The 13,862-nt window shown below is 37.6% G+C and overlaps 1 protein-coding gene and 1 long non-coding RNA gene across 2 annotated transcripts in view; both read left to right on the forward strand.

Annotated features, from left to right (window-relative positions):
- LOC308072352 overlaps positions 1-13,862 on the forward strand; it is a 272,072-nt gene that overhangs the window by 195,567 nt on the left and 62,643 nt on the right. The window lies entirely within an intron of this gene.
- Positions 1-13,862, forward strand: part of LOC308072920 (paired box protein Pax-3) — a 56,897-nt gene that overhangs the window by 22,355 nt on the left and 20,680 nt on the right. The window contains exons 2-3 of the mRNA XM_080410495.1: positions 983-1,197; positions 13,361-13,607. Coding sequence (XP_080266621.1) covers positions 983-1,197; positions 13,361-13,607 — 462 coding nt within the window. The remainder of the gene's footprint in view (positions 1-982; positions 1,198-13,360; positions 13,608-13,862) is intronic.

Genomic DNA, 13,862 nt, shown 5'->3' on the forward strand with positions numbered 1-13,862 from the left:
CATGTAAGAATTTGAGTTTGTTTTGCTGCAAGGAAGCGCTGGTTACGGGTGAAAGCTGCTAGCTAGGGAAATAATAGCGTCCTGCACAGCAGAGGTGCAGTGTTCGTAAAGCAACGTACATGCTTCCCTACCCTTCTGTTGCATGGGCCCCCTTTGCTGAGAGTGCTTGGCTGGCAGGGAGGGAGGCAGCAGTTGCGTTCTGTCGTCTTTGTTGCTTTCAATGATGGTGCACTGGAAACTTCTGTAAGTACTCTGAATATTCTGATGGTGGAAAATCTAGTTATTCGGACTGTCTTGTTCCACATCAGATAGTAGCAAGTCTCAGTATCGTAACAATTTGTCTTAATGTTATCAGAAATTCTGTGAACTTTGATGGATTGGGGGTGTAGGGAGGGAACAGAGCCTCAAATCTAGGCTATACTAGAATTTATTGTTAAAGAAAAACCTTACAGGTGAAATTTTTATAAAATAAGTTACCGTACTCTTCTTTCTACCTCCTTGAGATGGATCCTAACTGTTGGTGGATGTTCTAATTAAGGGAATTTTTCAAAGCCCAGGGCTTCTATCATCCATTGCTAGGTTCACTACAAACCAGGGCAGAATTTCTGTGCTGTGATGAGAAGGGGAAAGCCTGTTGCCAGTCTGCTAAGCAAATAAAGCTTTTCCTTTATTTTTTATTATATATACACATATATATAAACACACACATATAAATTGATGTATCAGTTCTGAACAACATGTGCCCACTAAGGATTGTCTGAAAACTGCATGTTTCTGTTATGATTTTTACAGTCTGTTTAAGAATTTTTGTGTAGTCTTACTGGCCAGGTAAATGTTTAATGACATTAAAGATTTACCCTTCTACTTAACTAGTACTTTGATGCAGGCCCTGATGCAATTCTGTCAAGTTGAATTTCACATAATGAAGTTGTTATGCCAGAAAAAAACGGAGGAAAACATAACATGTTTCTTTTGCTTCTAGCCGTGTCTGATCCAAGCAGTACCGTCCATAGACCTCAGCCTCTCCCTCCAAGCACTGTACACCAAAGCAGCCTCCCTTCGAATCCAGAGAGCAGCTCTGCCTATTGCCTACCCAGCACCAGGCATGGATTTTCCAGCTATACAGACAGCTTTGTGCCTCCATCCGGGCCCTCAAATCCCATGAACCCTGCCATTGGCAATGGCCTTTCACCTCAGGTCAGTCCTGTGTTTTCAGACAGAGGATTTGCTGTATACCAGAACCAAAGAGTCTATTCCCTCAGGCCACAGTATAATGAATTGCCAAATTTAAACCATAATGTATTCTTTATACAAGCCACATGATTTCAGTTTGCTGGTTTCCTTCTTTTTTTATTTTTTCCTCCTACTGGCTGAATCAAGAGTCATAGCTTATATTTAATTTCAAGTGATTTATAATGTAATCATGTAGGCTTCATGTTTACATTCAGTTGTCAAGCATTTGTAATGTACTGCTATTCTTCTGAATATCCATGGCTAGGTACAGAAAGTAGATTGTATAGTTTTTCTGTGAATAAAATATCTCTTTAAGATAACCTCACCGAAGTTTTACTGAATGGTCCAGGAAAATTACAGGCAAGTTGTACGAGGAGAGTTCCAAGGGCTGAGCAGTGTGCATTGAGATGAGCTATAATCAAGTTATAAATACAGAAATTAGGAGTATTACTGCTCTTTGGCAATCTATAAATGCATGAATACCATAATTGTTTTTCTAATTTGCATGAGCCTTTTTAGGAAATCATGTTAATAAATTGCCTTGATAATTGAGTGTCAAAAGGTTGGTTAAATTTTCCTACATGTGGCATCTGTCTGAAGCTAACGTTATTAGCTGAAGCTTGAATTGATGGGAGTTTAGTTTATTAGTGAGATCTTTGCCCAGGTGCTTGGAAAGAGATGTCCACTAAATTCTGACAAGTCACAAAGAGGATGCAATCTATAATTACAATCAGGAATCTCTTCAGGGCTGAAGTGAGAGTTTTAACAGCTTTATCTGCTTTCTACCCTTTTTTCCTCTTCGAGGTTAGAAAAACAGAGAGAAGCTCGGAATGACACAAATGAAAAGTGAAAAGACAATTATACTCAATTACACACTAATCACTGACTATCACCACTGCCTAAGCAGGGAGAGGGCATTCTAATAGGCAGAAAATGAGATTTTAATGGCACAAAGGGTGGCCAAAATAACGACTCGTATATCTTTGCCTCCTTCGTTTTCTTCAACTTGTGGTTTGCATCTCGGGAGTACAGTTCCTGGTTCCTGTGCAACGGTGATAACTCTGTGCAGCTGAAAAGTTCAAAGGCACTGGAGTTGAAAAGAATGAATAACAAAGGCAATGAAATAAACATTTTTGCCCAAAGGCAAAAGTTCATAAACCCTTTTTTGTAACGGTAAATGTAATTAAGTTTCACAGATTCCTATAGCACAGAGTGGGGTACAAAACTTTATGGCTTGAAACCTCAGGAAAAAAATACCAACAGAAAAACAAACAGATATACTTCCAACAAGACTTGAATGGATTTTGCTCTAAAGAATTTTGATTTCTAAATGCAATCTCCAACAAAAGCCTTGATGTTATATTAGTTGCTGCCTTTTTTTTTATTATTTATTTATTAAATGGCTAGTTTCATAGTATGCAAGGCTTCCACATTTTTGACATAAATATCTTTCTGGGATTTAGTGCTAATCCATCAAAAGTAGTTGTTAGTGTCAGTTTAAATGTGTGTTGGTTCTGGCTATGGAAAATGTTCCCCTTTCACAAAGCTTTTATTGTCTGTGACACAGAAGTGGAGTACAACAGTAAAGAAATCTTGTGATGTCTGGGCAAAGTGGGACAAAAAAGTGAGGCCAGGTTTCCTCCCCCCAAAGTCTTGTTGATCTGAGGTTTGATATAATCAAAAAGAGATCCTGGAGCAGGTTAGATGACTTTAATCAGTTACTGTGATTCTTTACACCTGGCCCTGTCTTTATGCTATGAAACTTCTGTTGGTTTTGGTTTTTTTTTCCTTAAACTTTTGAAACCTTTATCTACCCCAGTGCTTAGAGTTCCTGGCTGTATCCTGCACCTCTATCAACAGGTTTTGGAGAAGGCTGGTCACTCAAAACTGACGTGCATTCACTGAATGCATGCAGGAGATTATTTATATCCATTTAGATTTGAAGAGCTTCTTGGCAACTGAATGATTATCTTCACTGGCTGAGAAAGGTCTTTCCATCAAACAAACAAAAAGCCCCGCCCTAAATTCATGCAGTGTTACCAATAGCTCCTCTAAAACAGTTTTGGGGCCTATACAATAACTTACAGATATTTATAAAATCTACGTATGTATAAAGTGACATACCTGGACTTTGTGTTTTAGATAAAGGAACGATAAAGCCTCAAATATGTAAATCATATGCAACAAATTGTGGGACTGTAGGAAAACAGTGGGTGTCTTTATGCCCAAAAGAGCCTCGGACATTGGTCATGTATGTTGCGACATTACTGTGTGTAAATGCCCCTTAGTCATGGAGTGTGTTGCGGTGTGTCACCCTGTCACGCTTCTGCAGGGCTCTTCTGCAGGCACCCAGGTGCAGACTGAGTGGCTGAGGTAGCGGCGGCTGGGAAGTCAAAAGCCAGTTCTGTGTTGGGCATTTCAAGAAGAAAGAGAAACAGGAGTTTTCCTGCTGAGTGGGCATGTTGCAGTGCCCTGCCTGTGTGTGTGGAATTTAGATGAGGAAGCAAGCAGGTCTTTTTACTAGCCAGTGGATTTTTGACTACAATAAATCTGGATGTGTGAGCAATTAACATAATGTTTCCACCCATCCATGTCTGTCTTGCAGACAAGCACTCTGGTTATGCTGTGTGTAAAGCTGAATTTATGGTGACTTTGCGGCAGGGGTGGGCAGGCTTTGTTTGAAGCCTAAATAATCTTTTGTGATTTAAAGAACATGCAGAACAAAATCTAATATTAAGATTCACGGCATCATATACTTACCAAACTTCAACCTCCTTTTCCCCTTTGACTTCAATTTATTCCAAATGAGGGTGTGACACGCAGCCCCCTGGGGAAGCTTTATTGCCCATGCAGGGTGTTTCCTTTCTGACTTTGTTCTTGAATATGATGGGCAAATATGTGGTTTAAAGCAAGTGCTGGGTGAAGGCAGAGGACAAGTGGAGGTGGCCAGGGTGCTGTAATTTTATTTTTATTATGTTAGCCTTGAATTTGGAAGTTAGAGAGGATTGTACGTCTTGGTCAGTTTTAGGAGGCAGAATGCTCTGTAACATACCTGTCTTGCAAGCTGGGTGATAAAATGTTGTTGCTCTTGTTTAAAAAAATAAGGGAACAGACAGTCCCAGTTTGTTAATAGTTAGCACTTTTTAACATCAAGACAAGATCTGCAGAATCTTCTCCAGGTGACTGATTACTCTCCTTGTTCACCTGCTTACCTATTGCTACCTGGCTGTGGTGAGAGAAGCTCTATCTTACAGACCTGCAAAGGGTTGACTTTTGCAGGAATAAGACAGGGACTAATGTCTTGGGAAACTGGTAGCCAGGAGTATTCTTTTTTGTATTTCATGAAAAAGCAACTCAACTGCAAGTGTGCCATCTCAGCCAGAACTCTTTAAGTATAATGTCAGAACAGAGATTATTAGTGTGTAATATATGTAAATTGCATATTTTTACGTTTTATATGCCTATTATGCAGCTTCTTGGCTTTCATGCATACATTTATGAGAATATTGTATTTCCTTTTCAAATTAGGTTTCAGTTGCTCAGTGCATTTTCTTTTAACAAACATTTGTTAACACAAAATTATTATGGGGTAGCATATCTATGTGTTAATATGTGTCTACAGGACTTAAATGTGCTTCTGAATTGGCATGTCTCTTTCTGATCCTGACATTAATGGCCATCACTGGTTCTCTGATGTGAAGCAGAAGAGTGACTGCAAAAACACCTGTCTTGCGACTGCAGGTGTACGGTCTTAGTAGAGAGCAGATTGTTTTTAAGACAGGATATCAATATTTTGAACTGCTTCATTTAAGATAAGGAAAAAGGCTTTTCCGCTGTACATGGGCATCCCCTGACCTTGTCATGTGCTTTTTATTAGTGTCAAAGCAGCAGAGTTTGCCCTACACCAGGCAGTTCAGGCAGTCGGCTGATTTTGAAGTGTGCTGATTCAAGCTACTTGTGGATTCAGGTGGAGCAGCAATACTCCTATATATACATATATACACACCTATCACTGCCCACAGGGGCACTTGCTTCCTGTATTTAACCTGTAGGATACTCAGGCTTAAATAGTACTGCAGTGTTAAGTTTTTACTGGAAGAAAAATAAATGTATGCAACTAGTCTCCTGCTGGACATGATTTTTTATTATTTTTTTTTTCTTCCTTGCCCTCTAGAAAACTTCTCGGATCTACTTTTTCCTCTTCCTTGTCATCTTCCCCCATTGAGTCGAACCAGACTGTTGTATGGGTTGTGTGTAGGAACATAACAGTCTTTAACAAAGTTTGCAATTCTCATGCCATTACCTGGAGCTCAGGAATAATCTTGATAAGAAAATTCCGATTTTTTCCATGAACAGGAGTAAAGATGCAAGCTGTTTCAAGGTTTCTTTATTCTATTGTCAAAACATTTCACTGCCTGAGTTTAAGAATTATACTGTAGCTCCTTTTGGTGAGATAGATCTTAGGCAATTGGCTTCTCTTAAGTCTTTGAGAGCACTTGGCTTTCATTAACCTGAAGGATCTGATGGCAGCTGTCGGATCAGTTAGGTATGTTCATGTTGTCTTGTTAACTCTGTTTTTAAGGGAAATACAGGAAGCAGTGGCTAAAAACTTGCATTCCGTTGTTAAGAAAAACAAGATGGGGGAAAAAAGGCAACTGTTAATTTATCATACTTCTTCCTATACCTTCTGTTGAATTACTGTCCAACTGGTTGCCCACAAAAACATTTCATTTGGATCCAAGTCCCACACCAATGAGAAGCTCATGATCTTTGCCATAATGAACTTGACTCTGAGAGCTCCTCACTTAATAAACAAAAAAAATGAGACAGAGGTCAGGCATTTCTTTGTGAGGAAGAAAATTAATTCACATGATAACATTTTCATGAACATGAGGTTTTGTTTCTTTTGTGGTTTTTTTTTTTTATTATTATTTATTTATTTAAAGAAAACCCAACCAACTTCAGCCAAAGGGATTGTTTATTTTTGTTTCTGTGGATACAAATAGGTGAGATCCAATAGTTTTGTAATTGTTGTTGTGCAAGAAAACATTTATTACTTGTTTTGTAAATACTGTAGTATTTAAAAAATAGAAATATACATTTACAAATAATATAAGGTATATAATTAAATATATAAATATAGCAAGAACAATAAACAGGCTACCTTACATTTTGAATGTCCATCTCAACTTCTCTCTCTGGCCCTACTTCTACCTCCATCCCCACCATGCTAGAAACGTAGGTGGGGTTTCAGCCTTCAAAAACCAGGTCTCCTCTTACAGCTCAGAAATCTTACATGCAGATGCAAAAAAGTTCTGGACTTTCCTGGAAACTTAAGCCAATTGTATTGTAACATGATGAATGTAAGTATTTAGAAAGGCAATAAAAAATACAGGTATCTTAAATAGAAAAAAGTAAGAGTAGAATGACACAACACATATAAAATATCACTTTCTTGGTTCTCTTAAAACTTTTTAAATGATATTGTTCACAAAACTGACTTATCTTTCTCCATAATAATTTGTACCATTTAGAATATACACAGACTGAGTATTCAGCATCACTAAATAATTTTTTGCTTTTGCTACATGTAGAAGTTCTATTTAAACCACTTGATAAGTGAAAGTATGAGTCAGCTCTTCACAGACTATGAATGCATGCAAATGGCATGCATTCGTGAACTAATTTTTAAATTAATTTACAAAATAGAAATATCAACAAGAATCTGAGTTCTTGCATATTTATTCAGTTGAGGACTGGTACATGAATGAAAGCTTTGTCATAAGTAATCACCTTACTTACAAATGTCTCATTTGAGTCCTTAATTATGCTCTATATTTTAGATTTTTAAAAAAATAAAGGAACTAATGCCACAACCTGAATCAGTGAATAGCATATATTGCAGTTGGATCAGAAAGATCAGAATTTCATCCTTAGCAATCCTTGGAAAGCAATGTATCCATCTTTAAATGTATCAAACCCCATTTCCTTCAAAATTTCCTACCTCTCTAGAGAGAACTGTTTTATTTTTCCCTTCATTTTTTTCCAGGATATCAGTTATAGTTATAATTTCCTTATAAAAGAAAGACTGAGTGCTGAGAATACGAAGAGGCTTCCCCTGGTCAAAATAGCAATATACACTTTTATTTGTCTTCAGTGCTGACTAGCCTAATGTTAGAGGCACTGGCATATACGTTAACAGAAGCCCCATGGATAAACCCTTTACTAGCTGGATTCCTCCAGTTATGCTTGTCCACAATCTTTTTTTTTCTCTCACACTTATGGATAGCTTACTGTTTTTACCTACATGGCTAGGATTTTGCAGCAATTTCCTGTTGGTAAATCCAGTCAGGTACGTGTAGATCATGCAGTAGGTGGTGGTGTAGGGCCAAACATTGAGTTTAGTCAGAGTTCTCCTATGAAAGCTTTGCAGATCCCATCCCCTGGCCATCACCAGAAAAAAGGAAATAAATAATAAAAAAAAGGGTGTATTGTTGGTTTGTTTTGCTCTTCAGAGAGAGAAAAACCTATGTATCCTAGTTGTGGAGGCAAGGTGTGTGAGAGCCCACCTGTCACTAGCTGGGCTGGTTTTCATGGTGGCCAGAATCCTTCTTTTGTGTTTTGGCTTGAGTAGACAATAGGAGAAGAGCTCACAGGCAGAGCGCAACTTGATCTCAAGTTTACGCGTGTTATGAACTGTAATATTGTAATATTGCCATATTCAAGCATTTAAATTCATGAGCCTACAACCTCTGAGACTGTCTGGAAAAGTTTTGAGATGTTTAATTCTATATTTATTCTTATATATTCATATATATTCTTCATATAAGTTGTGAGTGTATATTCATCTTTGGGCTTTGTTTTAGCTTTTCATTCGTCTTGACATTTTTGAAGCTTTTTCATACAAACAGGACATTGAGAATTAGCTTCTCTTTGAATTACTTTCGTAATGATACCTAGTCCTGTGACTCCATGATCTAGCACCTGAAAAAAGACACGAATGTCCTGGCAGACTGTGATAATGTTGTGAACATTAGTAATCTCCTGTAGATAAGAATATAATTCATGAAGGATCAAGTTATCCTCTCAATTATCCTAAATATACACCAGTGCACCTTCTCTAATTTCAGTGTAGCTACCGCTGATGTCTAGTGGTGTGAAATCAGTATGAGGTCTCATTTGATATGACTATGCAGAAGGTCAGATCCTCAGATATTCAAAGTCAGTGTATTTTCTCCCGTTTTCATTAACCAAGTATGTGGTTCTCAGTGCCAGCCATTTGGCACAAAAATGCTTTCTGTTGGGTTTCTTCATTCGGCATGTTGGCACTTTCTACATTCAGCAGGAATATTCGTATAGATAAAATGAATCAGCACCAGGGTTCTAGGATCCTATAGATATAGATCCATGTAGCTAATTAATTGTAATTAATATTCTAAAATCTCTCATTCTAATGCATTGTAACCATCCTTTTTGTGTTCTTTCTTGTGCAATATTTTATTTTTGAGAGATTTTTCTACAGTGAAAAGAGTTAACAGCAGGTAATGCCATTCATCTCGGAAGGAGTTTGAAATTTTCAGTGTTGGTGATGAATGAGGGTATCTGACCCACATCTGTTTTACATTAGAATGGAACATTGCCCTGACATCGTTAGGAGCATTTGTCAAGATTCCCTGGACAGAGCTTCTGTAAATTACATGCTGCAAATGTGTCAGGGTCAGATAAGAGGATATCATTAACTCCACTAAAGTTTACTCACGATTCTGTCAGTTCAACTTAATACGTTAACTGCCAACAATTTTCCTTGAGCTGTTTCATTAAATCTTTCATTCACAGGAGGGGAAAAAAATGTATCACTGTACCCCAAAAATATTGCACATGTTCTTTTCTCATAAATCATATTAATTGCAGACATGGTCACAAAGCATATTAAATGCAGGCATGCGTAAATGAATTAAAACATATGAGAATTTTATTGTGCCTATGGTAGGTCCTACATCCTAAAATACCAACCATATTAACAGGCATAATGTTTCATTTAAATAGAATAAGCTTTTTCTCAGTTTAATAGACTTTATTTTGTTGATAATAGAAGTATTTTCTAATAGCTGATAATGGACCAGATGTTGCGTATGTGATCTTTAAGGCTTTCATCATTCAATTTCTTTTTCTGGATCATAACCTCAGCTAGTGATGCTGTGCTGACCCCACCAGCAAGGGGGTTTGCCCTAATAGTATTTTGGACTGCTTGGGATGTGCTCTTTGAAAACTTTTCTGAAGAGTTTGGTTGCTGCAGTTCACTCTGTTCTCTTTACTTATTCCTAATTGCACCTTTGTTTTCCAACAGAATAGAACTATTTTATCAATTATATATACCTTCTTTTACTGTATAAGCTCAAAGGCTATGTGTCAACATTTCTCTGTGTTTTGTAAAAAAAATGAGAACAAAATATATGTAGCCAAAAAACTTAGAGCCTGGGTTTTTCTGCATTTACAGGAGTTCTTTTCTAAAATAAATCAAATTGTTACGCAGTATTTGGTTCTAGGTGTTAGATCAGCCCTTGATTTTTCTTTCACCTTCTTCGGGATCCAGATCAGCAAGGCTGACAATTGCTACCTTGGCCTTCCCAAAGTAATTCAGGGGGAAGTACATGTTTTCCAGTAATTTGGATGGTATATGGATTGAATAAATTTACGTTCTTCCTTAGTTACTGTAAAACAATCAGTTCTGTTTACTTATTTAGAACTATACCGTTTCATACCAGCAGAAGATCTGAGTTGCAAAATCCTGATCTTAGTGTTTCTCTTGTACACCACTAAGCTGAGGGTGCTGAGCATCCTGCAGATGTGGCCCATTAATGGCTTTCTAATTGATTAGGTGAAAGTCAGCCATGCCCTTCCTGTAACTCCTTGTATGGGTGATAAGGTCATGGCACATACCTTACGAAAGACTTCTGCCCTGAGGCTACTTCCCTTATAGCTTTCAAAAAAGACATGACCAAAAATCTAATTATTTAGATACTAATCAACTGCAGGATTATTCTAAAGACCTCTGGAGGAGATATTTCTGAGAAGATGGTTACTGTTCAGACTTGTTTTCTCTGCCTCAAGAGACAGTGCTGCGTCAGTTCTGCTCCAAACTGTCCATGCTCCAAAGTGTCTATTAGGTGCATACGCAACTAAAAAGATACCTGAATACTTGTATTACGTAATTAATTTTAAATTTTTAAAGTAAATCTCATCAAATGCTAATTTTAGAGAAGAAATATCTCTATCCAAGTACAGATGCTACTGAAGTTTGAGTGGCTTTTGAGCCTGGATCTGGATCCACATTTAAATTTCAAGGCTAATCTCTAACTGTAAAATAACTTCCAATCCCAAAGTTTTTGAGCTCACTGTTTTTGCTGGCAAAGTCCAAATAATGTTGTCTTGGGCTCTATTCCATTGAAAATATTAAACAGAAAAAAGTTTAGTTAAAGTACGTAGTTGATAAAATAACTATTTGCCCAGCTTGGCAGTTGGTCCTAGAAGTTCTGGTAGAGACAGCGTGTGATGTGAGAGCGCTCACACAGAGAAGATGCCATGGGGACTCCAGCAGGGCTGAGAAGGCAACGTGAGCCCAGCTCCTCCTCCCTGCTCTTGAACTTGAAACAGAATGTCATAAAGCCCTGTGAATATTGGTATCACATAGGTGCTATGCAGGAATGGAAAGGGCTGTGCACTTATTTCAGATTTCTGATAAATCATGTGTGTTTTCAACTGTAGTCAAAATCATGATATTGGTGCCAACATAAATATTTTCCAAAGTAGTAATTTTCAATGTAAATGTTTAAGCCATGTTTTTTTGTGGATCTTTCTCTTCTTTTGAATCTATTAGTGTTTATTTTAAAGGACAAGGTTTAGTATAACCTAAATGGATACAGGTTCAGTGTTCATACGTTCTGTTGTACTCTGCTGATGCAATGTCATATCATTAAGCATGCTAGATTTTCAGGACCATATAATTTTCCAAAGGTACAAGAAAAATATTTGTAATTTCTAAACTCAAAAAACTTGCCAAAATAAACTTTAGAAATTTTAATAGCTTTCAGGAACCAATTTTTAGAAGAAATAGTTGACAGCCCGGTGATTCTAGCTTTTAGGGGTTTTGGGGACAAAATGCTGTGCAAATAACATGATTTTTTTGATCTGTGGTCATTCCAGAGATCTTTTAAACTGTTTTTTATTAACCTCAAATTCTTTTAATAGGTTTTGTACATTGAAAAGATTATTTGAATTAAATAGAAAATACCTTATGGCCTGAATCCAAATTATTCTTTTGTGTTTTTAACTTAAAAGTTTTAAGATTTCAGTATCTAAATGAAGTCTTTGGATATATTTTGAAACTTCTTTTTGCATGAATGCTTCAGTTCATGAAACATTTAGCAAATACTATCAGTTAGACTCATGTTTTTCTGCTTAGTGAAACAGAAGTAAACATTCTAGGGCTGTAAGTAGTAACTGAACTTCTTTCTCAACTTTCTTTTTGTGTGGTGAGATGTCTGGGGTGCATCTGATGCAGAGATGTTTTGTGTTCTCAATGCAGGTATCTGGGTGTCTCTTTTTGAAGTACTCTGCTTGTGCTTCTTGCTCTTTTCCTTATCAGACATGTAAGACCTGGACAGGTCTTCCTTCCTACTTAAATCATGATCCCCGGGTCTTGTTTCATTTATTTATTAACAAACAAACAAACAAACTCAGAGCTGGGGCCACAAGCTTGCTACAGTAATAATCCCTTTTCTTTTGTGATGGAAAACAAATACACAAGCAGGAGCATCAGAGCTTTAGGTACCAGACATATTCTTTATAAGCATTAATTTATTCTTTACAAAATAGACTCCAATTTTAATAATTATTATTTTTTAGTTTATGGTAAGAAGTGCAGTAAAGCAAAATGATTATCAAATACCATATGTCAGATATTTGTCATGCCTTTTTGGAGGAAGAAGAACCTGTAAATTATCAGAATATGCAGGTTTGGCAGAAGCTGTATGTTATCCATCCATTATAAGCTGTGGACTATTTCTCAGGCTTTGAAGTACAACTTATTCCAGCAGAAGTAAGCAATTTTCTGTTGTACTTATTTTCAAAATGTGCTAGAGACACATGCCAGGAAAGGAGATGCGAACCAACCTGTAGTGAGTGATTTTTGTCAACAAGAACTTATCCCTGTAGCTTCCTTCATTCCTGCTTTGAAAGCATAGGTGCTTTTGAATGTTGTTTTTTTTTTTTGTTTGTTTGTTTGTTTTTTTTTTTTTTACTGGAGATTATGGTCTAGAGGGCTGGGCTTTTATAGGGACAAGCATGTATTTTTCATATTCTCTTTTCAACTAATCTTGACTGATGATTTTTGTAAGAGTGTACAAGCAGCTTATTAAGGAAGTCACAGTTGACTTGAAACTGGTCTGGAACATCTGTTGTGTCCTCTAACTCAGAGGACGAAGTTGAGAACTGGTGTTATGACCAGCACTTTACTCTTTCACATCCATTTCTTCACAGGCCAGCACACAGGGTATCAGGAGATAGAGCTGCTCTACCCTTTCCCCACATATCCATGTTGTTGTAGATGCTGGCATGCTCTGTTACTTCCATTGGTAGTGTTGCTGTGCTCTAATCCAAATTAATTTTATTTTAATGACTGCTGATCTTGGGACACCTCCCACCGCCCAACAACTGTGTGAGCTTTTTCACAGCTTTTCTATGTTTGTAGATCATGCAGGACAGTGAGGCTAAAGAGCCACTACTTGTTTTTTATTCTCTTATAACTGAGTTCTCAAGGAATAAACAAACATCTGCAGAGGTCCCAGCTGGGGCATGGGATCAGACACTCTAAAATCATAAAGGTTTTTAAAATTGTATTTCCTTATTTGCCCTTGGTATCACTTTTTATTGGTTGTTAGCCATCAGATTTTATTTTGGTGGATGATGCAACCAAATTCTACTCCCTCTTTGGATTAGATGCTCAAAGCATAGGTTGAATACCAAGTCTACCTATTTTAAGAAATCAAATGATGGACTTGAAAACTCATATGGCTCTGTAAGCAATACTGTTCTTCACATACTTTAACACTATTATTCTGCCTTTTAGGTAATGGGACTCTTGACTAATCATGGTGGTGTGCCTCACCAGCCCCAAACTGATTATGCCCTGTCCCCTTTAACTGGGGGCCTGGAGCCCACCACCACTGTCTCAGCCAGCTGCAGCCAGCGGCTAGATCATATGAAGAGTTTAGACAGCCTGCCTACATCCCAGTCCTACTGCCCACCGACCTACAGCACCACGGGTTACAGCATGGACCCTGTCACAGGCTACCAGTACGGACAGTACGGACAAAGTGAGTATTGGAACATTGGCACTGGGAAGCACACTGCTCTACCTGCTTATCCATGTTCTGTACGTTCTGTATGTAACAAAGAAAATTACGAGCAGAGAGATCCTAACGGCTGACTACTGCTATTCTCCAAAGCCGAGCAGAGTGCACGGGTGAGATAGCTGATTGTTCGAGCAAGATTTCTGCTGCATAATTATTTTCTTAAGTGATGTCAACAACATCTTGATGTTATTAATTGTTGAGACATGAAACCTGATT

Source organism: Falco punctatus (genome assembly GCF_963210335.1).
Source record: "Falco punctatus genome assembly, chromosome: 13".
In the NCBI taxonomy this organism is placed as follows: domain Eukaryota; kingdom Metazoa; phylum Chordata; class Aves; order Falconiformes; family Falconidae; genus Falco; species Falco punctatus.